This window comes from Tamandua tetradactyla, chromosome 19 (genome assembly GCF_023851605.1).
Source record: "Tamandua tetradactyla isolate mTamTet1 chromosome 19, mTamTet1.pri, whole genome shotgun sequence".
Taxonomy (NCBI): Eukaryota; Metazoa; Chordata; class Mammalia; order Pilosa; family Myrmecophagidae; genus Tamandua; species Tamandua tetradactyla.
This window is the reverse complement of record NC_135345.1, coordinates 4,847,419-4,873,657: the sequence shown is the minus strand read 5'-3', so window position 1 is coordinate 4,873,657 and position 26,239 is coordinate 4,847,419. Positions and strand designations below refer to the sequence as shown.

Below are 26,239 nucleotides of genomic sequence, written 5' to 3'. Positions count from 1 at the left end.
CCTGGGTCCTCTCCCAGCTCCCCCCGTTGTTTCCAGCCCGCACAGCAGCCGGCAGGGGCAGGAGTGGCCTTGGGCAGAGCCCCAGACCCGCCATAGGCCAGGTCCCCGGCAGCGCGTGTAAGACTGGCCTCTTGATGCCCTCAGTGGGGCAGCTTCTGGACCCCATCCCCGTCCCTCTCCCCCAGGGCTTTCTCGGACTCAGGGCTTCTGGCCACATGGCTGCTGTCGCCCACAGACTCCCCAAAAGATTCCGACAGGGTGACGGATGCACCTGCAGGAAAGGGTCTCTACGGGGCCCACGGGGTGGGAGCATGCTGCAGGCAGAGGCCTTCGGGCGGGGCCCCCGGTGGGCTGGTTGCCTGAGTGAGGGCAGTGGGTCACGGGGTGCCGAGCAGGGGTTTTGGGGTGAAGTGAATGAGGCCGTTTTGGATGTGATTCCAAACTGCTGACACCGCAAAAGGCAAAGCGACAGAGACAGAGACACTGCAAAAGGCAAAGCGGCTGCTGGGAGTTGAGAGGGAGGATACCCACAGGGAACCCGGGCTCCTTTAGGGCGTGAAATGATTCTGTAGGAAATTTGATGGGGAGACAGGGCACCGAGCATCTGTCAGACCCGCAGAACCACCCACAGCGAGCGAGCCCCCACTCAGCTAGAGGCTTTGATGACCAATAATCTATCAATACCAGGTTATCAGTTGTAACAAAAGCACCACTTTGATGCAAAATGTTAATAGGGGAAACTGAGGCAGGGGCGTCTATGGAACTCTCTGTACTCTCTGTGCAATGTTCCTGTAAACCTAAAACTGCTCTAAAAATAAAGTCTATTAAAAAACAAAACTAGGGTGCACGGGTGGTCCAGTGGTGGAACGTTCGCCTTCCATGCGGGAGACCCAGGTTCGATTCTTGGACCATGCACCAAAGCCCCCCAAAAAAATTTTTTCTGGAGGGCAGTGACTGTGGTGAAGACTCGAGGCTTCCTAAAAGCAGCAGCCCAACCTGACCTAATGAACGGGTACGGAGAGAGGGGTCGGAGTAGCCAGGAGACGCCAAAGGGATTTGGGTGAAGAACCGTCCCCCCATCCCCCCAAGACCTGGGGCTCTAGTCTGGGGAAGAGAAGGCATCTGTTGAGCTTCTGAAACCAAATCCCTAAGGCTCACCAGCACTTCTGACCTCGCCCCATCCCTGGACCCCTTCCAGCATACAGGGCTGCCCACATTTCCCGGACCCCTGATGGGTCACAGGCCTAGTCTGGCCACCGACTGTGACCAGAGGTGCCATGTGTCACCCTAGAGCCAAACACCCACCACGTGCGGAGGCTTCCCTGCACACTCTGCCCTGCTGCAGTGAGCACCAAACTCTGTGCTGAGAAGACATGAGATTTAAGCAGCTTGGAAGGCTCAGCCACCCGGGGTAGAAGGGCCCAGAAGGAAGGCCCTGCCGGCTCTGGCGTCTCCTGCCCCGTTTGTTCCCGGGGCGCCTGAGACAGTCCCAGGCTGGTACCCATTGGGATGAGGGTGGTGGGTGGTGTAGACTCGGGCACAGGGGCCAGCTCTACACCCCCCAGGGGGGACAATTACTGGACAAAGCCTGGGAGGGGGGCTGCGCACTGAGCCTCGGCAGGTGGAACGCCAGGCTGGGGGTGGTCCTGGGGACGGGGCAGTGGTGGGGGGGTAGAGACAATCAAGGACAATCTGGGATTTCCAGCTTGCATAACTTGCTATGTATGGATTGCAGGTGTGAGAACAGGCTTTGTTTTAGGGAAAATCCCCAGATTCACAAGAGTTAATGTCACTGGAGGAAGAGGAGAAATGGTGAAAACGGTCCATACCTGGAAAGTGTGCAGGGGGTGGGGGGCACATAGGCCTGCAGACCCGCCCACCGGGGAGCTCCCTTTCCCTTCCCTCCACCTCCACCCCCTTCCTTCCCTCTGGCCTGCAGCCCTCACCTGACACCCCAAGGTGTCCAGAGCTGCAAGGCTGCTTCCTGCGAGACAGAAATCACACATGCTTGTGACCAGTGGCTTTGTACTTTCGCAAGTGACTGCGTCATCTTTTATTTTTCCAGGCTTCCTGGGGTCAGACATGGCGTGGTGCTCGCGGGGAAATGGGCACTTCCAGCTGCTCAGGCTCAGACGGCTCAACGAAGGAAGCGGGCCAGGGCCCAAGGCACCCCCTCCCTGGCCAAGCCGGCCCGGTGAGGAGCGGGGAGCAGAAGCGGGCATCTCGGGACGAAGGGAAGAGGGAAACACGGCCCCACGGGCGGCAGCGTTCAGGGCTCGTAGCAGCAACCGCCGCGCAGGTGACCGGAAGACAGACGTGGGGGACACGTTTCTGGGATCTCAATGCACTTTACAGACATTTTGCAACAGGCACCATCTCCTCACCCAGGCCTAACGACGGGACGCGTAACTGGGGCCGGCCTCCCGCCCCCGCGTCGCGCTCCCCGTGTCTGCTGGGCTCTCGGGAGCGCGCCCGGCGTGCACGCGTGGGTGCGTGGGTGCTGTGCGCTGGGGGAGCCCGGGCGCCGCGGGCTGCGCCCCGGAGAGGGCCCGCACACATGCCACCAAAGCACTGACCGGGCCGCGTGCGTGCAGGTCCCGGGGCCGCGGCGTCGGCCATCTCAGGAGGGCGCCCCCTCTCCAAGAGTGGGAAAATAACCGCGAGGGGACAGCGGAGGCTCTGCGCACCCTTCCTGACAAAGAGTGCTCTTCGGAAGGGGGGTGTCCTTCCGGCGGCCGGGGGGTGGGGGGGAGTGTGCAAAAGGAAAAAGAAAGAAACAACAGCAGACGGACGAGAGGCCTGTCTGGTGCGAGGAGCGCGGCGAGCACCGAAACCTCGGCGGCCCGACGGGGAGAGTAAGGCTGGAGGCGCGCCCTTCCGAGCGGCCTTAAATGAACTCTTCATATATGTCGTCTCACGCGTAAGTAGGCTATGCTTTTTAATAAAATAAACACTTCTGCGTTACTTTAAATATCTCATTTAGGCATCTAGGGGCAGTTTTGGGAGAAGACAGTGCGCCAGGGCACGGAGCGAAGGTGAGAGGTCGGGGTGACTTTTATCCCTAAACCGGGCCCCCCGCGCGCGGCTCCCCGGCCCGGCCCGCGAGTGGGAGCCCCCTGTGCCCCCACGGCGCCCGGCAGGCACGCGCCTCCCGCCCCCGCGAGGTCTGCCCCGTCTGTCGGCCGGGCGCGGGGCCGGGGCAGGCCAGGATGCGGGGAGGCGGGCACGGCCGCCCCCTGGACGCCAGGCGCCCGCGGGCGGCGCAAAGCAGGGGTCGCGGCCCCGAGCTAGAGCAGCAGCGTCGCCGGCAGAAACGGGGGCTGCAGCCGAGGCCCCCCGCCCACCCCTCACCCCCCAGGGAAGCCGGCAGGGGGTGCAGGAGGGGCCCGCGGGGTCAGAAGAGCAGAGCCTTCTTTTTGAGGTCGTTCCTCTTCCAGAGCGCCAGGCGGTCGAACTCCTCCACGCGCATCCCGAACACCTCCTGGAACTCCTCCGGGGACAGGTGTCTCTTCAGACGAGAGGACAAGCACGGGGACAGTTAGCAACTCCAGGCGCGCGGCCCCGCGGGCTTGGAGAGGGGACGGGGCACCTCCCTCCATGGGCAACCCTCGCATCCTGGCACCTCAACAGCAAAAGTACCCCATTCTCATGTCCCTGCAGGGTGCCCTCTACCTGCCGGGAGCGTCTGTGCTCTCTTCCATTCAGTGTTCACGGCCACCAGCCGTGGAGAGCAGGAGGCGGGCAGCTATCTTCCCGGGCCATGGACGGTGAGATCCGGCCACCTCCTAATTCCCGCCCCACACCTGTGTGGTTGTCCTGTCCCTCCCGTCTGGGGTCGTGATGAGGGAAAGGCCACCCAGCATGGTGTGTGAGGACCAGCTAGCCTCCCGGAGCCTCAGTTTCCTCATCTGTGCAATGGGCCACCCCAGGACCTGCCTCCCAGAGCTGGAAGATGCACAAGTCAAGGCAGGTGGGCTGAGCCCTGAGCTGCCCATGGATGGTGCCTGTGGATGTGAGGTCGTCAGAGCAGCCCCTCCGTCGCCCCTTCGCACCCACCCACGTCAGCCTTGTGCCTGCTCCCCTTGCTCTCACATCTGTCAAACTCCTACTCGCCCTTCAAAACCCAGCTCTGGCATCATCCCCTCCCTGCACGGGTGGAAGCCTCTTTCCCTGTGGAAGGAGGCTAACACCTGCGCAGCAGCAGGTTTTGGCTCTGCTTGGAGGGGCTGAGAGGAAGAATTCAAGGACACTGGGACAGCCCGTGGTAGGCAAGGCTCAGGCTCTGCCCTGGAGGACTGGGTTCACATCCCCCTCTGCCACCCTACTTGAAAAATGTCCCTGCAGAACAGTCCGGCTGCTTCCCAGGGCTAAAACAGAGCTGCCATGGGACCCGGGATTGCACGGCTCCACCCCAGAAGGAATGAGACACGTATGCAAGGAAACCAGTTCAGTAATATTCACCACGGCGCTATCGCCACAGCCAAAAAGCGGAATCAACTCATGTGCCCATCCACAGAGGAGGGAACGAGCAAATGTGGATAAATGTGGATATATCCCTCCACTGGGTATTATTATCCTGCCACAGACGCCCGACGTTCTGAGACGTGCAATGGCGTGGACGAACCTCGAAGACGGCGAGCTGATAAAAGAAGCTGGCCCCCGAAAACCACATGGTCTGTGGGTGCAGGCATGGAGGGGGGGTCCCAGAACAGGCAAATCCACAGAGAGAAGATGGACAAGGGGCTGCTGGGGCAGGAGCTTCCTTTGGGGGTGGGGAGAAGGTTCTGAAACTGGAGGAGATGGTCGCACAACCCTGTGAATGCGCTGAATGCTACTGAAGCATACACCTTAAAATGGTTGCGAGATGGAATTTTATGTTCCATGAATTTTGCCACAATTTTAAAAAGTTCTTGCAAAAAAAGTGTGGTTTCCTGTACTTTAAAATAGAGCTATTAATGCTGAAGGTGGTTGTGATGTTCTCGAGGGAAAATGGGTGGGAAAACATTCAGCACAAACGACAAAAAAACATAAACGTCGAGCATGACATTTGTGTCTTTTGCAAAACTCACTGCGTCTGTGGAGCATGCACTGGGTTTTGGAGGGCTGATGTAACCTGGGGCAGGAAGCCCAGGAAAACCCTGGGAAGCTCTTGCTTCTCAGATCTGGGCCCGGATTCCTCAAGGCACCAAGCCTGGGATTGGCCAAGAGCCCCAGCTGCGGGGACACGAGGCTGTGAGACAGCACCTGCCTGGAGCTGACACCAGACCCCCTGATTCGCTGAGGAGCCCACGACCAGAACCCAGGCACTCAGGAGGGTCCTTAAAGACAGGCCTTTGAAGGCACTTAGGGCTTCAGATGTGGCCACAACAGCAGCACACCGGCTCCAGGTGCCCCGCTCTAGCACCAGCCACTTGCTTCGGACGACTCGCGGGCTGGCCACGGTGAGGGAAAGGGGTTCTAAACAGCACTTCCTGTTTCAGTGCTTGGACAGATATCGGCTGAGGGTGACACGGGCCCCTTCCAGCCTCTGCAGATGCCAGCGAGGCCAGTCCCTGCAGGTGGGGTGGGGACAGCAGGCAGGGAGGGCCGGGCGGGGTCCAAGCTAGGGGAGGTGCCCAGGGGCTGGGTGCTGGGGAAGGCCCTCGCCCCGTGTCCCCCTGCCCCGTGTCCCCCCGCCCCATGTCCACGAGGCTGGGTCCTCAGCTGGCGACGAGCCCGATGAGGAAGGCTGAGACGCGGGCAGAGGCGCAGAGTCCCGCAGAGGACCAGGGAAAGGGAGCCCAGGAGACAGGTGTGGTAGGACCACAGCAGGCCCAGGTGTGGTCCCGGGTTGGTAGGTTTAGCCCAGGCTGGGCCTTTGCTGGCAACCAAGATGGAAGAAGGAGAGCAAGTGATCAGTGATCGGCCACTCAGGCAGAGGGGAAAAGGGAGGCCGTTACCCCCACAGGACCCCCTGAGGGGTAAGACTTGGGCAGTGCTGGGGAGATTGCAGGGTATGGCCAGGGAGTGGACACTGGGGACAGGCGTCAACCAGAGGGACACCGTGACCCAGTGCTGGAGTTGGCAGTGGCTGGGGTGTGGTCAGGCTTGGTAGGGGACGGCAGGGAGGGTTGGGGTGGTCTCTAGCCCTGAGGCCTGGGCCTCTGCAGGCGACGGACCCCAGGACTGAGGGGATGTTCTGGGTTGAAGTTTGTCCCCCAAGAAGATGTGTGCGTGTCCTAGGCCCCGGGCCTGTGCATGTGACCAGTTTTGGAACTGGGTCTTTGAAGACGTGATGAGCTGAGCTGAGGGCCTCCTGAGGGCCACCAGGACCCCGGCAGAGGCAGAGACCACAGCCCAAGAGGCCACAGGGCTGGCCACCACCAGCAGCGGGTCGAAGCCAGGGAGGAGCCTACCCTAGAACCTTCCGAGGGCACGCAGTCCTGCCGCACCTCGATTCAGGACTCCTGGCCTCCGGACCCGGGAGACAATGCGTGTCTGTCTTCTTAGGCCGTGCAGCGGGTGTGACTTTGTTATGGCAGCCCCAGGAAATGGAGACAGAGGCCAAGGTTCAAATCCCAGCCTGGGATCCCCTAGTTCCCAGCAGCCTCCTGGATGCAGTGGGGTTGGGCCACCGTCCATCACCTGGTCCCTCATTCATTCCTGTTCATCCAATAATACATTTGAGCACCTGCCACGAGGCTCTGGTAGGCAGCACGTGGGCAGGGACAGAAAGGTGAGCACATCGGCCCAGCTCCTGCCACGGGGGGCTGGCACCATTTGGGGGGCAGACAATACACACATGCATAATAAAGTCTGGAGATAAATACTACAGAGAAGGATAAAGATAAGGGGTAGGATGCCCTGGGTGAGGGTGGGTGGCTGTTTAGATGGGGAATTCGGGAAGGGCCCCTCCCAGGCAGCATGGGGCAGAAACCAGGAAGAAGTGGGGAGTATGGAGCCCCCTGACACCATGAGGGCTTGCTGGCGGCCCCTGAGGGGTCCTATTGGCCCTCAGGTAGCTCCCCTTGGGGGCAGTGCCCACAGGTGCCCGAGACCTGGGGCCACAACCTCTCACTCTTCTCACCTCCCCTCCTGTCCCAGCACAAAGCACCTTCCACCCCCTTCTGGGTCAGGTAGAACGAGCCAGGGGGACCACGGCAGCTTCTAGGCCTGCCACAGGGCAAAGGGTGCTCTGGGGAGGTGGGGTGGGGGGTGGGGGGGAGTGGCACTGGACAGTAAGGTAGCATTCCCCCCGCACAGCATGATGCAGGTACCTGTGACCAGGGGGCCCTGAGAATTAAGTGGGAAAGGCTATGGAGAACCCCAGTGCTATGTGTGTATGGGGGTGGGTGGGTAGGTGGGGGGTACTTCCAGCAGGGCCCACCGGAGGAGGAGGGAGAGGCAGGCCTGCTTGGGGTTTGTGCTGAGGCTGCCTGGCCCCACACCTGAAAGCAATCCGGCCAGGTGGGCAGGAACATCCTTGGAAAAGGAGCCAGGGCCAGGACTTCGGAGGGAGGTCCTCTGGGGGTTCCAAGCGGGGTCTAGAAACCTGCTTAGGGATGGGTGGGGCAAGCCTGGGGGGGGCCTCTGGGAGGCACGTGGGCCAGCATGCTCCCTTCTGGACACTGGCCCCACATGCGGGCCCCACAGGAGGAGCCCATTCCCCTGGCCAGGAGTGGGGGCAGGGGAGGAGGGGGAGGGGAGCACAGAGAGGGGAGGAGGGAAGGGGAGGACAGAGAGGGGAGGGGGGAAGGGGAGGACAGAGAGGGGAGGAGGGAAGGGGAGGAGGAAAGGAAGGAGAGGAGGGACGGGAGGAAGGGAGAAGGAGGGGAGAGGGAGGGGAGGGGAGGGGGAGGGGAGAGGGAGGGGAGGGGAGGGGGAGGGGAGAGGGAGCGGATGGGCTGGGTGGCTTTGCAGACGAGACACCCGGACGTGGAACCTAGTGGTGATGTTTGCATCAGCACATGACCAGCTTCATTCAGGAACGGATCTCTGAGTTAACCTGGTGACCAGGGTCCATCGTATGAGTTTCCTGCAAGCACTACCCAGGAACTACCAACCTTCGGCTTCAACAGCTCATCAGAGGAAGGCTGAGGGATAATGAGAGAGGCCACTGCTTTCCCAGAGGGTCTAAGCCCGGCCCGACGGGGGTCTCGCTTGTCACAGGGGCAAGCAGCAGCCTCACACTCGGCACTCCCGGCCACGGACCCAGGGCTCTGCCGAGACACCGCCCAGCACTGTGTGCCCAGGGCATCGGCACCTCCGGGCCGCCCGCAGCTCTCAGGAACACCTACGTGGTCCAGACAGGTGGACCACGGAGGGGCTGATTGTCCCCGCTGTACAGAGCTGCAGGGCCACCCTCCCCATGGCAGAGAGTTCACTGAGGCCTGTCCATCCTGACCCTGGGCCAGCTCAGGCTGCCCAGGACGTCCCATCCTAGCAGAAATTCTGAGCTCTCTCTGGTCATGGTCCCCTCCAAGATGCTGATGAGCTGGTCCAGCTCCTTAGAAACATGAGCACTCACACCCAAGCTGGCCTCCAGCACCAGATGCCGTGGGCTCATTTATTCTCCTTCAAAGGACTGAGAGCCACGGCCAGGCTGGGCACAGGGGCTTTACCGATATCAGCTCTAATCCACGTATCCTGAGAGTCTCATCCTGATTTTACAGCCCTAGGGAACTGAGCTCAGAGAGGTTGTGTGACTCACCCAAGGTCACACAGCTGGGATGCAGCAGAGCCAGGCTTGGGTAGTCTGCCAGTCCAGGCCCTTTCCTGGGCCCTTACTTCCTGCCTCCAACAGAGGCCCCAGGCCATCTCTGGTTTGCAGGACAGGCTATGGGGTCCCAGGCCACCTCTCCTGCAGACCCCCACCCTGCCAGGCCCTAGTCTGGCCTCTCCACCCCCATGTAGCCTTAATCCCCTCCCCCCCCCCACGTGGCCTTCATCTCCCAGCTGTCTTCCAGCATTACTCCCACCCTGCCGTGCTCAGAGGTAGGACAGGTCCTGTCACAGGGCCCCTCTGCTCCAGCCACAGCATCTGTGATTCCGGAACACACCGAGCTCTTTACCACACCAGGGCCCAGAATGTTTTATCCCCACTCCTCCTCATTGTCCAACTCCCAGCTCAAACATCCCCTCCTCCAGGAAGGCCTCCATGACTGCCCCAACACAGCACTGTGTCCCACAGAACTGAGTCACTGCCAATACCGCCTGGCTCTACTGCATAAGGGAGGGCGGGTGGGGGTCTGCTTGTTCACTGCGGTCTCCCCCCACCCCACCAGTGACAATATATATCGCTGGGTCTGCATGGAATCTGAGCTTCTCCCTTCCTTCTGCCCTGCCCTCTGTCTCCGGCCCTCCCCACTGGCCTCACAGCCTGCCGATACTCTCCGCTGCTGCCTGTGCTCCCAGCTCCCAGGCCTGGCCACCAGCCCCCTCCCTCTGGCCTGCCCCCTGCTCTCCTGCCTGCTCCTGCCTGTGGCGCCGTCTGCAGTCACACACAAGTGCTGGCACTGCCCGCTACGCCTTGGCCCGGACGCCCGGGTTTAGTGGCACAGGTCACTCTGACACCACGGGCAGAGCTCGGAGGCCCCTGGACATCCCCATCCATCTGTCTCACTCTGTGGGGGGCAGGCCCAGCAGGGGCTGGGGGCACCGATGGAGGTGAGGGACGCTGCACGTCCCCGTCACACCGGTTGGATGGGTTTAGACAAAGAAGGGCCCTTTCACCGGGTTCTGATTGTTTCCGGCACATTCCGATGGGGGCTGTCGCTGCTTGGATGAACGCAGGTGCGCGTTTTGCCCCAGGCGCCCGATCCAAGGCGGCCCTTCCATCCCCTGGCGCTCCACCGGCACTTGGCATCTGCCGCCCTTCTCGCCCAAGGGCAGCTCGGGGAACGGGCATCAGCAGCCGCCGGCCTGCCCTGGTGCTGACCGCCCCCCACACCCCTTTAGGCCTCAGGCCAGCACTTCCTCTCCCACCTGTTGCTTTCCTGTCCAAGAGCAGGTCTTCGTGTGTGCACGTGCGCGTGTGTGTGCATGCACGTGTGTGCATGTGTGCACGTGTGTGCGTGTGTGCATGTGTGTGCGTGTGCATGCGTGTATGCACTGTGGGTTTGCGGCATGGAGGAGGAGCTGGAAATCCCTTTTCAGGACTGTGGGTAATCCCGGGAAGCAGCCTCTCCTAGGAAACCGAGCCTGCAGTCCACCCCTGGCCTCCTCAGCAAAACGCCAGACGCGAGGCTCCACCTCCAGGAGTGGAATCAAGTGCACAAGCGTCTGTGCTAGTGCTTGGGCAGAGAACCCGGTGTGGAGTTGTGTAGGATAAAATTTGTTAAAGGAGCCGAATCTGACCACTTTTCAGACCTTCTACTTACCCCCGATACTTTTACTTTGCATCAGAAACCATTTCTTTCAGCCTCCTGAGCACTGCCCCTGCCTCCACTCACCCATGCACTGTGGTTTGGGCCATTCCCACAGCCCCTCTGTACCAGCAGAAAGCTTCTTCTAACCCACGGTGGTCCCCACAGTTGTTTGCCGAGCAAGAGGCGCAACAGGGACCAGTCGGCTCGCTGCACACAGCTCCTGCCTGGCACTCGCGCGCACGGGGGGCTCAGGGAAAGAACCTTCTAAACAAGTGAATGAAGGCTCCATCCACCCAGCTGGGCAGGCACAGCAGGGGCCAACTGTCAGACTCAGAGTGGTTATGGAACTTGCCCAAGGTCACACAGCTCCACAATGCAGAGCCTGGGTTCAAAGCCAGGTCACCCTGACTCCAATGCGTGCATACCCCTCTCCCCCGGGATGCCACCCTAGGCTGGGAGGAGGCGGATTCAGGAGCAGAACGGCAATGGGCAGGGGTATGCAGAGTGACTCAGGGAACAAGGCCACGATTCTGCCCGGGGGTCGGAGCTGGCTCCCCCTCATCCGGCTCAGCAAGCCCTCAAGAGGGGTCTGTGATCCCCCAAAGGCCTCAGGGACCCAGGCCTGGGGACTCCATGCCCCCCTCCATGGGCAGAGAGGGCTGACTGCAATGAGCCCTGCAGATGTCCGCATGCCTATCCTCCATCTACCCACTGGGATGGTGCAACATGTTCATGCCACCTGCATGTGGCGGCCCTTCCGGGGTTGGACAGGATGGCCGGGCCCCCTCCCCAGAGATTCGCCGTCATTTACTGGATGCCCACCCTGTGCCACCAGGCACCTACACAGCTCCTTTCCCTGGCACCAGGCCGAGCGTCCCGAACTCCCCAGGCCATGCCCCGTAGGCCGGGTCTTTATCCCCGCCGGGGCCCAGCCTGCCCTGCTCCACCGTGGTGGCCGCCGTGCTGCCCACCTTGCCGGCCAGATACCCTGGGACTAACCCTGCATGGCCCACCCCTGACCACGATGCACCTTCCACCGCCTCGAAGGTGGGACCCACACGTCATCGCCTGCCCCGCGTTGGTCCTGAAAGGTTACCCGGCACCTGCACAGCCAACCCAGATGCCAGGGCATCTGGAGGGATCGCTTCAAATGACGAATGTATAAACCCTACCAAACCAAGGTCAAAGCTCCGAGGCTAAAGCCCACGCCATTTCCCGTGGTCCAGACCCCGTCCATCCTCGCCTCCCACCTGCTCAGGGCCAGCCACCGCGGCCTTCTCGCGGTTCCTCAAACAGTCCAGGCTGGGCAGGGCAGCTGTGTGCCCTGTGCGGGGCAGCTCCGGCTTCCCCTGGATGCTCACGCCAGCTTGCGGGTGGCTGCTCCTGCCCCACGGACAATCCCCGTCATGGCAACAGGCCAGAGCTAAGTCTGAACATCCCGTGAAACGCCAGCTTCCCAAGCCAAGGGCCTGGCACGCTCCCCCCACCCCATCCTGGGCACCCAGCACATGCCGCTGGGTGGGACACAGACTGTCCCGACTGACCACTGCATTCAAGGCCTGCGTGGCTGGATGACCGCCCTCCTCTGGCCTTACCTGGCCTGTCTCCGGCAGGTGGGCACCAGCCAGCTCTCTGTTGCCCAGCATCCTCATCCCCCTCCAGGTCTCTGGTCTCATGCCCCTCCAGGAGTCCCTTGATCCCTTCAGCTCAGGTGGTGACAGCTGTCCCCTTAGCTCCAGGGGCAGCTGGTGGCAAGTTGGGCCACTGCATTCCCTGGGTCCAACTGGTTGGTTCGGGGATGCCCTGTGACCCACGCAGAGCCAGGCTCGAGGTGATGCTGGGACCCTTGAGAGAGGGGAGGGGACTGCCACCCTGCAGATGGAGCCTAGGGGACGGGAGGTGAAGTCTGTGAATGGAGCTGGCACAGACGGAGCTCAGTCAGGAGGTGGGAGGAAGGAAAGCACCCGGAGACATCATCAGCCCTTGATCGAGCCACACCTGAATGCACCCTTTTGTCAAGTGCACGCATCAAGTCCCTTCTTACTTAAGTGACTTTGGATCAGGTTCCTATCATTTGCAACAAAAAGGGTCAGAGTGGATACACCCCTTGCTCCCCTCGTGCAGCCCCACCTGGTCTGTGGCCTCCACCTGGCCGTCACTACCCTCGTGCTGGGCAACCTGTTTCCCACACCCTGGGCAAGGGGCTTTGTGTGACCTCCCGTTGGCAGGGCCACCCTGCTAAGTGGAGAGCCGTAACCTCATGGTAAAGATGCAGAAAGAGGGGTAGGGGCTGCAAGGGTAGTTCAGTGGTAGAATTCTCCTCTGCCATGCGGGGGACCTGGGTTCGATTCCTGGCCCATGATCTCCACCCCTACCCCCCCCAAAAAAAAAAACATTCAACAAACTGTGCTACAACGATGGGAAAGTCACATGGAAAATGAAGCAAATGTAACTCCCACCACACAGCGTACAAAACAACAATATGCTCAAGGCTGGAGGGCCAGTCCTGTAGGGCCCCTGAAGCCTTCACTCACGGTGCCCCTTGGCCTGAGATGTCCTTCCCTGCTAGGAAAACCCTTTCTATCTTTCAAGGGCCGCATGGAGCATGTCTTCATGGGCACAGCCTTTGAACGCACGCCCCAGGAGAGACAGGTCCATGCCCCCCCAAGGCGCACCCTGCCCGGGCCTCTGCTGGCCTTCCACCAGCTACCTGCTCAGACTAACCTCCTCCCGGCAGCCCCCTTGCCAAGCCTTCAGGGGGTGCTGGGTGCCCCTCGGGCACCGTGCCCCACGGCGTCCCCTTCTGGCTGCCAGCTAAGCCACGTCTGGCGGCTGGACACACGTACTCACCAGCACCCACTGTGCACCCAGCACCCACTGTACTCCAGCCCAGGCCCTTGCCCTAAGGGGAGCTGCAGTGCAGCCCCACACCTGCGTCTGCAGCTGGGTAAGCTTCACGCTGCTTGTGGCAAGAAAATGTCTGCAGAGCCAAGAGCAGCTCGGAAGCCTCGTCCACTGGGCCACAGATAGGTGCGTCCCGCTGGGCACCTGACAGCCGCTGGAGCCCCTTCTCTGACTGCGACCCTGGCTCCCTGGGTCCTGGCCCCGGCGCTCACAGCAGCCACTCGGAGGTGGCCCCCAGCCCCCTTCTCACCTCCAGCCGCGCCCGGTCCACATCTTTGGGCAGTTTCACGCGAATGCGGTTTGTGACGATGAGGCTGTCGTAAGGGTAGGTCTGCGGGGGAAGAAGCCACAGGTTCATCTCCGGCCGGGGCCAGAGCTGACGCGAGGCCACCGAGAGCGCAGACCTGCATCCGCTGCGACACGCACGCTGCAGGGGGGATGCACGGCAGGGAGCCTGGAAGCTGGGCGGGCGGCGCGCTTACCTTGTATTCTGTAAGACAGAGAGCGGAGGGCACGGGGAGGGGGCATTTAGAGTGCGGCAGGGGGGGTGGTCTGGGAAGGACTCAGCCCAGAGGTGAAAGCAACCCCCAGGCCACCCCCTGTCAGCTGTCAGCAGGGCTGAGGCTCAGCTTCCCCCTTCCCAGAGCCTTGGAGCTTCGGGGGCTGGGGAGCATAGAGGGTCCTGAGCAAGAGGCATGGTCCAGAGGGCGGAGGCCAGACTGGGAGCCGGGACGGCCACGCTGGGTCCCTCGGCTCAGACACGGGCTCCCTGGTGGTCCGTGTCACCCTGAGATAGCTGCCTGCCTCAGTTTACCCACTGTGGAGTGGGCAGTTTTAGGGGTGCTGTGGAGACTGACATCCTCACTAAACCCTGTCCCCCCACCTCTTCCTGCCTTCCCCTTTTAATTCTTTAATTCTCTTCTAACCCCCTGAGCTCAGCATTCGAGCTTTTTAGAATGTTTTCCCTCTTTCCACGGGAGAGCACGGACCTCTGGCAGACGCAGCAAGCACAGAGAGACAGCGCTGCCCAGGAAGGGAGGCCCAGGCAAGGGGTCCCCGCCATGGGTGAGAAAAGGCCCAGAGGCAGGGCAGTGGTCCCCGAGTTTTCCCACATGCCATGTGGGATCCCAGGCCCGCCAGCCCTGAGAAAGCCACGTGGGGCGAGGGGGCCGTGCCCCCCAGGGCTGTCGCCCACGTGAGCTCAGGGTTCTGGGGGCCTCTGCCTGGCCCCTGCCCTGTGCCGCCAACCCCAGGAGCCACGCAGCAAAGGGTGGCAGCGAGGACACACTCTGGGGTCTGGCCTGTGGCTCCTACAGTGCCAGGAAACTTAACAGCGGGGTATCCAGGCCGGCCTCCGTTGTGGCAGGGGACAAATCCCACTCCCCTGGTTACTGAGGGGTCCGGCAGGTCAGCGCAGGGCCAGCCGGACCTGATACCGCAGGGACGGGAAGGAGGGAGCACAGCTGCCCTGCTCCACCGGGCAGGGGCAGGGCCGCACACCCCTCCCCATAGAGACGCTGGGAGCCCGGTGCCCGCAGGCCCGGGGCGGCGGCTTCAGGAAGAGACTCTGGAGACGTATTAGTGACCCCTGCCCCAGACAGAGACCCAGCAGGGTCCCCGCGTCCTGTACCTCGCGTGCCCCAGCTGGCATCCGGGTCTGCTCCACAAGGGGCCGCACTGGCATTCTGGAAGAGAAAGAGAGAGAGCAGCCAGAGGCAGGCTGAGTGGGGGCAGGTGGTGTGAGGGCTGGGGAGGGCCCACCCTTGCGCCTCGATCGTCGCACAGCCTGGGGAGAGGAGAGTGTCTGCGTCACAGTTGCTTCCAATGCCCAGCTCTGGAAGGTTCTGGAAGGTTCTGGAAGGGAGGGTCCTCAGCTAAGGTCTGCACAGCCTTGTCCGTGGAGGCTGGCTGGCTTTCCCATGTGGCAGGTGTGCCCACACAGCTCCCGCCACCTTGGGTGCCTCCGTGGACCCTGCCTGCCTGGTCACATTCTGCCTACCCTGGGAGGCAGCACCCAGACCCAGGCTCCCGTGCTCTGAGTCGGCACGGAACAGAGGGCGGCTGCCACCCCGTTTCCTTTGCTTACACTGCATTGGGTGCAGTGCTGTACCAGGGCAGCAGGCAGTTCTGTGGCAATGTTCTATGGACATCTCTGGACAGGGAGTTGCCCAGACCCCAGACCCTGCTGCCCCAGTGTTCAGGAACAGGCTGCACCCCACAATGTCCAAGGGGGGAGAAAACTGACCGCTCTTCGCTGGGGCTGAGCACCACCTTAAGGGACTCCTCTTCCCCACGCCTGGGCACCAGCGACTGATTGTACAGCTGGGTCTCCATGTCCAAACCCAAGTCCATCCACCCCGAAACACCCAACACAAGGGGGGCCCGGCTGCCTCCCTGAAAGCCACGGGACCTCCTACCAATGCGCCAGAGCCCCCCGTGAAACACCTGGCATGACAAACTCGTAAAAAGTGGCTGCACCCCAGGTGACAGCACTCAGGTCCACACTCCAAGGGGGCCTGGACCTGGGAGCCTCACCTGTCACAGGTGCCTCCCTCACCTGCTCATCACATCCCTCAATGCCTGCACTTCTCTTCCTGTCTCTCCACCCGCAAAACCCATCTCTGCCTCCTACAAACCTCGTCGGAGGGACTCTGCCGCTGGCAAGCCCCCGCAAGACCCTGCGGGGCCAGCGAAGCCCTCTCCGGCCCAGCTCCTGCACTTTTCTGGTGGTGGGGTTTGCCCTGTGAGTCCCACTTGATGGCATCTGTGCATGTGCCACCCACAGGGGACTGAGCCCCCTGGAGAAAAACACCTTTTTCCTGCCTGTGTCCCAGCCCCTAGTTCCATGTCCGGCCCAGGTGGGTCTCTTAGCCCCGGCCTCTGAAATCGGGCACAGGAATCACATTCCAATGGAGAGAGACCCACAGTGCAAGAAGAGATTATTATATGAGAATTCATTCAGGGCAAAGCGCTTTCAGTAACCTAGTTGTTTATTTCAATAGACAATGAAGGAGGAGGTGGTTAGGGACTTGGAGAGTGAGGGAGCAGAGTGAGAACAACGCCCTTCATCTTAAACATGGGAAACTGAGGCCCAGAGGGAAGCGGGAACATCGTTGGTCACAGAACTGTCAAAGCACTGAGCCCAGCGTGCTGGGACAAGGGTAGGCCAGTGGGGTAAGCTGTGTCTGTGGAGGGCTGGAGCCTGGCTTTCTTGAAAATGTGCATATTTTATCATAGAATTTTTTTGGAATCAACTTGTATTTTTTTCAAGTATTGCATTAAAATGTTTCTCTTGATGACTGAGTTTTTTGGTTGGTGCCTTGCTTGCCTCACTCTAATCATAGCCCATGGGACCACAGCTACCAGGTGACTCTGCAGGACTCTGCACCTCTTCCCCGTCACAAAACAATTCTTTCCCTAGGGAGTTAAAAAAATTCATTTGTGACGCCCCCCAGTTCGCTGACAAGCACCCCGTGGCCCCGTGTGCTCAGGGCTGCCCTTCTGCAGAAAGCAAAGCTAACCCGCCTTCCGCGGGGCTCCCCACACCTGCCTGTCGCGACAGCAAAGGAGCAATGCCGCCCTCTAGTGTCCGGCCTTGTGCATCACATGCCCTCGAAACCAGGCCCAGCCGCCACCCCAGGCTCCCTCAGGTCTCCCAGCTGGCGCGTCTTCTGGGGGTAGGGGGAGCCCAGGACCAGTCCAGATCGGGGAAAGCGGAGTCTACTATCGCTCTTCTAGGTGGGGGCAGGATCTGCAAGACCTCTCAGGTGCCAGGGCAGCCTCGGTGTACTGTTCAAAGTACGGACTGGCAGGAGAGCTGAAGTGGCCAGGGAAACCACTCGGTGGGCAGGACATGCGATGAGCTCTGAGGCATATTGTGCTTTAGGCTCCTGGGACCTCGGGACAGATTCCTCCCTGAGGAAGAGCCAGGAAAACCTCTGCCTTCCTTGATGCACTTTCTTTCCTTCCATCAGACAATGAAAGCCCTACAACTGGTCACATCTAGCTCTTTGCCTTGGTTATTAGGAAGCTCACAGCTAAACTTTGATGCAGTGTTTCTTACACAAAGTTCTTTTGTTTGTTTGTTTGTTTTTTTACATGGGTAAGCAATCCAGGGTCTCTGGCATGGCAGGCGACAGCTCTGCCTGCTGAGTCACCGTGGCCCCCCCTTTGTTTTTAATATAATTTTCTCTTACACTTTCCTCTTCTCCTTTGTGATTTGATCCTAATAGGGGTTCGGTCTTGCTGCATCTCGTGTTTTTACTTTAGGCCACCCAGGATCCCTTCTGGACATAAAATCAAGGCAAGAAACAACTAATGAATAACTTGGGGGGCTGCAGGCCATTGGCACTGGTCTGCTGTGGACGGGCACTCAGCGGAGCCCCAGAGTGAAGGGCCGGCCCGGGGCTGCGCGGCCACACTGTAAAAGGATCTCACCTGCCTGTCCCACCTCACTAGTCACCGATTCCACTTTTGCAAATTCACCTACTCCCTAAAATCTGTAGCACCTGTGGGTGCTCTGATGGCCATTCTTGGCCATCAGCAGAGCACGTGCATCCACGTCTGATTTAATGAGCTCCAATCACCCGCCCCTCAATGCAGTTTATGAGCCAGCTTACGTGTGTGCTCAGAGGCTTTGGCTGAAGGTTGCTCTGAGACGTTCTGAATCAGTGATACTGTTTCAAGATGGGTTCAGCAGGGGCGGCTTCTAAAAGGCTGCTGAGGCAGAGCTAGGGAATCACTGCGTGTAGACTTAAGGAAGAAGCTATAAGGAGTGTTTAAACAGGAACACATGTAAACTAATGTTATATATTGATCAGCTGTCAAAATGCTGTGACTAGAGAATCCCATGAACCTACCCTTTATTTCCCCTTCACTGATTCAGCATTCGCTGCAACTCTATCCAGCATAACTACTGCAAACAAAAAGAATTGACTGTACATAAGAGTCTTAGAAAGAGTGAAAAAGATAGAAGCTAGCAGGGGAAAATAAAGAATCTCAAAGTAAAGCCAGCAGCAATATTCATCCATCTCCCAAGAAGTAAAAAGCCAAACCTCTTTGCATGATGGTAAATTTAGTTCTTTCCGTCTCCCCGGGAAGGCGCACAGGCTTTTCTAACACTCTCCTTTCCACATTCGGCTGGCAGCAGGAACGCGTTCACAAAGGTGAGCGTTCACTCTTCCTTCTGAGACGTTTAGACCCTGCTCTCGGTCATTCCAGGACAGCCTTGAGCACATGTCTAGGCCAGCTGTCCTGACGCCCTTCCAGGCAGTGGCACGGCTGGAGACCATGGCTTTCTCCACACCATGCCGGGAGGCACCACCTCTGCCGTCCCAGCACATGAACAAGGAAAGGGCCTCCCTAGAGGGTGCACAGGCGAAGCACCAACAGCGCGAGACTAAAAATGCAGACGCTACATTCTCCATTTTCTTCATCCATCAAGACAAGCCTTGCAGGACATGATTTGGGTGGATGAACGCCTTGGCCTGACCCAGTCCAGCAACACTGCACTCCCTGGCCCCCAGGCCAGAGGACAGCAGCTCTGGGTGAGAAGAGAACATTCTAGAAAGTGTTGTGCTGTCCCTGGGACTCCAGACACTGGAGCTTCAGGGATTTGCATTCTTGGTGTTGGAAGGTCCCGTGGCCCTCAGCCCATCTTTCTCAAGCCTCCCTGCCTTCCCCTTGGATGAAGATTCAAAGGAGCATGCCACATGCGGTTCCCAACTCAGCCCCTCCGGGATAGGAAAAAGAGTTAGTAGGGGGTGGGGATGGGGGTTCACTAGATGCGACCACGCAGAGGGCCTGGGCTTGGAGGACCCCAGGGGCTGGGCCTGGACGAAGACACAGCGGCAGGCACGGCAGAGGATGCAGATGGGGAGACAGTCCAGGCCTCCGAGCACGCCCGTAGCTACCGGTGGCAGCACTGCTACCCCCAGCTCTGTCCTGCGGCCCTGGCCTTGGGGACGAGGTCGGCTGGACCGCGGCCTCACCCTGGCTGCACCCTCACTGCCGAGCATGCACTCTCAGGACTGGGGCTCCAGCCAGCCTCCACCGGGAGACACAAAAGAACATCTTCCCATTTGCTGATTCAGCCTCAGAGTGGCCTCCGTAAGGAAACTGTTAGGGGGTAATGAACCCCCTCTGGGGCCTGATGAGGTGCTGGGTACCGGAAGAAGGGTCTGAGCGAGGAGGGGCCCCCTAAGGAGGACTGGGGTGCTGGGTGCACCCCCACCCCCCCGACTGAGGACTTTCTGGTGGGGGGGTGGGGGGAGGAAGGACAGCTGTGTCTCCGGGTTCTCATGTGGTCCTGGTAGGAAAAGCAGTGTCGGTGGCGGAGCGGCCCCCGGCAAGCACCTGGAGAGGGTCCCCTCAGGCCTCTGCCTGTGGCCTGTGGGGTCAAGAATCTCAGGCACGTGACGATGGACTGTTAGTACCCGGCGTGCAGGGAGGGGTCGGGTACCTACCCGGAGGTCCAAGCCATTCTTCCCGGGTCCTGGGAGAGGGTCAGATTTGGAATAGGGGGGTCCTGAAACAGACACAGCACAGGGCTCGGTCAGGACGGCCAAGGATGGGTGGGACTGGGGGGCTCCTGCCAAGGCGGGCGGGAGGCTGGGGGAGGGCAGGCAGCCCCCGGGAGGGGTTTCCTAAGGGGTGAGGCCCCCCCGCCTGCCCAGGACACAGGACCACCACGGAGCCCGGATCCTGCCTGGCCCGAGCCCTCCGTACCAGCCGCCCACCAGGCCAGGAGGTGCCAGGGGAGGAGAGAACATTCTAGAAAGTGGTGTCTCTGCCCCCGAGAAGGGTCAGCCTGACGAAGTCACACAATTGGGGGCACAGTCAGGAGCAGCCCAGTGTTGGGACCTGACATCAGGGTAGGGCCGGGCTAACCTTGGCCAGAGCTGGCAGAGAGGAGGTGAATCAAGAGCCCAGTGTGGTCTGGAGACTTAAAAAAAAATTCTGAGCTGTCTTGCAATTGGGGGATTTCACATGAAAATCCTCCTTTCTGGCTTCTCTTGAAATTCCTTGATGGGGTGATGCTGGAGCTGTGTGGTGGGGCTGGCCTTTGCAGGGTCATGCCCACCTGGTCCCCCTCCACTGCTCACACCCCAACCTGTCCCCGGGCCAGCCGAGGAGCCTGCGGCCTCCAATCCGCCCACAGGAGGGTCTGCAACTGCTCCCAGACTCAGCAGTCAGGGCACAGAATATTCTGGAGGACAGGAAAGGTGGCAGAGTCTGGGCATGCCAAGGGAGCAGAGACCACCCGTACAGGGGCAGCAGCCATGTGGGGTCCCCGCGCCCCCGTCCCTGCGCCCTCTGAGGACCTCACTCCCCAACATGTCTGCTCTTGTTGCTGCTTCTGCTGGGAGGCCCCACCTACCACTTAGCCTGGCCACTGCCCCTGCTGCCCAAGGCCAGCGGGGGAACTCTCTGGAGTGCCCACCGCCCCATCACTGCGTGTTCTGCCCTGGGTGGCCGCCACTGGCTAGGGCCTGCCTTTCCCAGGAGCGAGCGGGTCCTTCCAGAACAGCTTCGCCCCTGCTACGCCTGTGCTCCTGTCCCCAGCCTGGGCCTGGCCCCAGCAGTGCGGGCTCCGGCTGTCCACGCTTGCTCCTGGAAGCTGCAGGCCCCAGGCGGGTTCAGAGCGCAAAGCGAAGGCTGTCCTCCCTAGGGGAGGCAGCACAGCTCAAAACAACACTCAGAACGCTTCTCTGCAAAGGAGCTGGCGTACCCAGGTGTGCTTCACTTCTGGGGTTCCCAACAGACTGGGTGAGGCAGAGAAGAACTTCTGCATGGGTCACAGTGGAGTGCAGAAAAGCTCCTAGGGGACTCAGCTCAGGGACCTGCCTTGGGGGCTTATTTGCCGTTGGGTGGCCCATGGAAGGTTCTGGATGTGGGGCAGGAAGGCCGTTTACAACATTAAGGCTGGTGTTCTCAAACTGGTTTTACCAAAAGAATCTTCTTGTTAAATTAAATCTTACATGAACCCCAATATATACCCAGGTTAAAATGGAGGTGGAAGTTCTCTCGTCCCTCCCAGCCCTGCCCCTGCCCCGAGGCCCCTCCAGACCATGGACATCTGCCCGAATCTCCTTTCACTGGAGGGGAATCTGGGGGCCAGAGGCACGGAGGGCCCAGCGCCACCCACCCAGCCAGGCGGCGGCAGCCCTGGACTCAGGACAAAATGTCAGCCCTGTGGTCCCGGGGGCCTCCAGGACAAGCCTGCCTCCTAACTGGGGTGGGACTGGGGACTGCAGGGGGCCAGCGGCTGAGACCCGGGGGGCCTCTGACTGACAAGGCCCTGGACCAGCAGCAGCAGAGCCTGTGAACTTGCCGGAAATGCAGATTCCTGGGCCCATCCCACATCTCCGGAGTCAGAGCTCTGAATCTTGGGCCCAGTGATCTGTTTCCACGAGCGCCCCAGGCTGTTTCCATGCACACCAGGGTCTCCCCTCGTCCCCTAGCACCGCTCTTAAACCAGTGCTCCTACCCCTGCTGCGTCCAGCAATCCCCGGGAGAGATCTACACCTCCCGGGGCCCAGCCTGCCCGCCCTGGCTCCAGGCGTTTTCTATCACTTGGCCTGAAGCGTAGTCACCCACTTCCCATCTGCATCGCTTTACCCACCCGGCCATTTGAATGCAACTGTCACACGTATATCTTCTCTCGACACTGAGCTCCCACATCTGCTCATGTTCACATTTTTGCTTCAACTATCAAACACCATTTCAGAGACTCATGAGGATGGTCTCACATTTTCCCGTCTGTACCTATTCGAATACTGTTTCCTTCCTGAAGTCCGAAGACTTCTGTAATCGTTTCCTTTCCGCATGGACAACTTCCTTCAGTCATTCTTTAAGGGTAGGTCTGCCTGCACCAAATTCTCTTGACTTTCCTTAGTCTGAGAATATCTTTACTTCTCCTTTATTCCTGAAGGATGTTTTCAGTGAGTATAGAATTTGCTGTTAACAGTCATTTTCTTTCAGCACTTTAAAGTTTCCCACCAGGAGGATGTTATCAGCCCCATTTTATAGATGAGGGGATTGCAAACTCAGAGAGGTTTCTCCTGTGCCCAAGGTCACACAGCAAGTGACAAGCAGGGACTCAAACTGGGTTGGCTCCGACCCGGAGCCCTTGCCCAACCCCTCACGTGTGCTCACGGATGCTGCCTGCTACACAGCCTCCCTGTTTCCAGGGGGCACCTCAGTGAGCCAGGCACTCCCTGCCCAGAGGATAGCTGGGCTACTGACCTGGGGAATTGCTGCCCCCTTGCCAGGTCCACTGCTCAGGGGTCTCCCATGAGGCTTTCGGGGGGCTGCCCCCACTGCTCCAGGAGGACCCACAGAGGGGGTGGGACATGGCACCGAGGCTCACACTGGGCTTGCTTGTGCTCAGCTAACAGTCTGGGGAATGGAAAGGAGCATAAAGGTTATAAGGGAAGAGCTCCAAGGCCTGGTTGGGGAGGGGGACAGAGCTTGTATGTGTGTGGGGGGGTCTCAAGACCCTGAGGCAGAGCAGGAGGGGACAAGGTTACCTAAGAGGGGTCAATGGTGGACACCCAGATACATGGCATTCTCATGGCTTGTCCCCCCCACAGAACCAGGGAGGCCACACCCTGTCTGTCCCTGGGCAGACAAGCCCACAGGATGCAGGGGAGCCCAGGAAGCGGCCCAAAGCACAGTGTCCCCAGTGAAAGCCCGGTCAGTGGAGGCGGGCAGCTCCCCACCTCTGTGCAGCTCAGGCTTTGTCCCAGGGCTGCTCGCTGAATGGGCTGGGGCAGGGGGAGGGTGGTCTCTGCCAGTGCAGGAGGCAGCAGCATCGTTCCCTTGGCTGGGGTCCCCTGCCCGACATCCTGAGCTCCCACTGCACCTCGGGGAGCCCAGACAGGAGCAGCGGGCAGAGCACCTGCCCATTCGGCTGGAGGCCAGCCCCTTCCAGAAAGATCTGTGGTACCGGCCCCGGCTGGCCATTCCTCCCTTAGGGGTCTCTGCTCTGGGTGACCACCTAGCCCCTGCAAGGTAGCAGGGCAGCCAGACCCCGAGCCCCCAGCTCCCGCGGCCTAGCACCCAGAACTGCCCCTCCCACCCTCCCACCCACCCCTCCCTCCAGCCGAGACGGCTCCTCCTTGCTGCCCTCCAGGACCCCCTCCTGCCTCGCCCTGGGGCTTCCCCGCCCGCTCCCTCTCTTTCTTTTCCTCCGGCATTTCGCGAGTTGGGGAAGGGGGGGCGAGGATGAGATAGGGAGTGGATGGGACATGCACACCCATGGACCGGGGCCCTTTAGGGTCTCAGGTCCTTTAGAGAGAGGACGTGAGCTCAGGAAACAGCCCCCTACTCACTGGGGGGTGGCTGCAGCCCCCGGGCATGCACGGGCTCTCTGGGTTCAGGCTGCATTTCCAAACCCCTGGAAGCTGAGGAACTCCCAGGCCTCTGCCTTCAGCCCCCCTCTGCCCGAGCGGCAGCTCCACCTCAAGTCTCAAGCCCCAACTCAGTAGGTCTAAACGCAGCGCTGCAGCCTCCATCTGGAGATGCTGGTGCCTCTGTCATCTGAACCAGGACCCCCTGCCCCCACCCCCTCCCCATCCAGCACCCCCTCCACCACCGCCAGCCCCCCGCGGGCTACCCTGGCCTCCCCACCACTTTTCTGGCGTCCGTGTCAGTGTCTGCCCTGTCCCGCTGCCTCCAGCCGTCCCTCTCAGAGCCGGCCACTGTCCCAAAAATGTCCCACCGGTTGCTTCCTCTCCTTGCTCACAAGAAACTCTAGTCGCGCACTGAAGGCCTTCCCTGCCCCCAGCCCTGCCTGCTTCTACCCTCGTCCTCCTCCGGCTGGTCCCACTTGGCCACTTCCCGCTGGCCACCCTGCCTCCTGCCTCTGTACCCTTTCTGCGTGCGGGCCTGAGCTGACCGGAACGTGCTCCCCCAGTCTGCCTTACGGGGACACGCCCCTTCCGCTCTGCCTGCTCCCACTTGTCAGAGCCTGTCAGGTCCTGCTCAGACCCTCCCGGGGCAGGAGCGAGACTTCCAGATGGTTCCATGGCCCCCGCGGCCCAGCTTTCCCCTTGCCTTCCGTGCCAGCCACTCCAGCTCCTTGCTGTTCTCCAAGACCCCCGTCACCGTCCGCCTCTCTCTGCAGAGCCCCTCCCCACCTACCCACGCGTCCGGCCACTGCCCCTTCAATATCTCTCCAGTCCCGCCTTCCTCCCCCAACCACCAGAATCAAAGCTGCACCCCTCCCCACACACCCTGCTGCGCTCCCCGCACCCACAAAACCTCCCTCCCCAGCAGGATGCCAGCTCCCTGCACCCACAAAACCTCCCTCCCCGGCAGGATGCCAGCTCCCTGGGGCAGGGGTTTTCTGCTTTGACCTCTGCTGTAACCTTAGGGCCGAGCTGGGCGCGGAGTCTGCAGCCCCCCATTAAACGTCTGCTGAATGAGGAGGCCACGCCTCTTCCTGGGTATCGTTTTCTGTCACAAAACGAGGAAATGGCTCTGAGGCTCTTCTCCCAGGTCTAATGCTTGCAGATCCTACCCCTAGGGGGTCTCAGGTCACAGCCTCTAAGCCTGGCCTTCTCCCGTTGCTGACCGGCAGCAGGTCAGGGGGCCTCTTTCTCTCAAGCATGGACCAAGAAATGTGAGAACTACTTTTTCTCACCGTGGCAGTCCAGAGGGAACAAAGATGGAGAAAAGCCATTTCTGATCAAGCCCCAAGTCCCCTTTCTTCCTACTAGCAGGAAAGGAGAAAAATGAACCCGAGGCACCGGCTCCTAGGTCCTCTCTCGCGGCGAGCACAGGGTGGAGGGCAGTGAGGCCATGTCGGGGGCCCCACTGCACCCCAGGTCCTGGGCAGGGCAGGCAACAAGCAAAGATGAGCACGACCCGTCGAACCTGGGGCCCCACAGGGAGGGGACAGTCGGAGGGCGGCCTGGGGTGCCACGGCCCCAGGCTGGCGTGGAGGCGAAGCAGCCTGTGCTGGGGCCACCCCTCCGTGCTGCTGCAGCCTCCAGCCTGAGCTTTACGCAGCCCATCTCCCAGCTGACCAAACACAGGCCGGGGCTGGAGGAGAGGGTCTCGTCCCCTTCGGAGGAGCTGCGACCTTCCTGAGGCCGCCGGGCCCCTGGGCAGCCCTGACCTGGCCAGGGCTTTCACGGTGTGGGCAGACCTCGACTGCCCATGGCTTCCAGTCCTTCTCTTACACAAAACATTCCACCATCCTCTTCCTGAGCAGAAACCACATGCGTCACTCGCACATCTCGGCACGCACAGTCCAGATAGGGCCCTAAGCGGCCTAGGAGGCAGCAGCCTGGGGCACAGTGCACCTCCCAGGACGAGATCATTCTGGGGGGTGGGCTCTGCCGGCTGAGAACCTCGGCCCTGGGGGGTGGGTGCAGCAGGCCCGTGTGTCTCGGCCTTGCAGGCATCCGAGCCACATTCCCTGCACCTCCCCACGGGCTCGCACCACGTCCAGCACGGCGCAGTGCTCAGTGGAGGAACGGACAGAGGTCTGGAGGATGGATTTGCTGGTGGTGGGATACGCGGGTGGTGTCATGGGGGGGATGAGACTGGGACGGGCCCTCGGAAGGGGTCGTGTGCATGTGTGTGTGCCACAGGCTGCGTGCGTGCACTGCCCCCGCCACTCCCCCCCTTTGCCTCTCCCAGTCCCCAGCGCGCCCTCCGGCACAGCACCGCTCTCGTCTCCTCTCTCCCCTTCGGCACCCAATACAGCGTCTGGCACAGAGTGGGTGCTCAATAAATACCCGTTGAACGTAACGCATCTCAATTCGACAAGCATTTATTGAGCGCCCACTGTGTGTGTTGCGTATCACAGTCCTACCTTCCTCACGCGTCTAGGGGTACAGGTGGAAGCAGGGTGAGCCTCGCTTTACGCGACCATCCTGCTCACTGCAAGCTGTGAGCACACGGAACTGATGGCAGTGGAGGCACATTTGGGGGTTCTAGGTGAGGGTCAAAGGAATCCCAAGAAAAGAGGTTGGCTG

General features: G+C 60.7%; 1 protein-coding gene across 12 annotated transcripts in view; it reads right to left on the bottom strand.

The window, feature by feature from the left end:
* Positions 1 to 3,276: 3,276 nt before the first annotated feature.
* Positions 3,277 to 26,239, bottom strand: part of ABLIM2 (actin binding LIM protein family member 2) — a 132,714-nt gene continuing 109,751 nt past the window's right edge. For 9 of the 12 annotated variants that reach the window (XM_077136308.1, XM_077136311.1, XM_077136312.1 and 6 more), the window contains 4 exons: positions 19,715 to 19,776; positions 14,881 to 14,935; positions 13,501 to 13,740; positions 3,277 to 3,508 (listed from right to left, as the gene is read on the bottom strand). In XM_077136308.1, the coding sequence (XP_076992423.1) occupies positions 3,348 to 3,508; positions 13,501 to 13,740; positions 14,881 to 14,935; positions 19,715 to 19,776 (518 nt within the window). In that variant the 3' untranslated portion in view covers positions 3,277 to 3,347. Of the gene's footprint in view, positions 3,509 to 13,500; positions 13,741 to 14,880; positions 19,777 to 26,239 lie in introns of those variants that run through there. The other 3 variants (XM_077136318.1, XR_013165687.1, XM_077136307.1) reach the window with 3 other exon arrangements.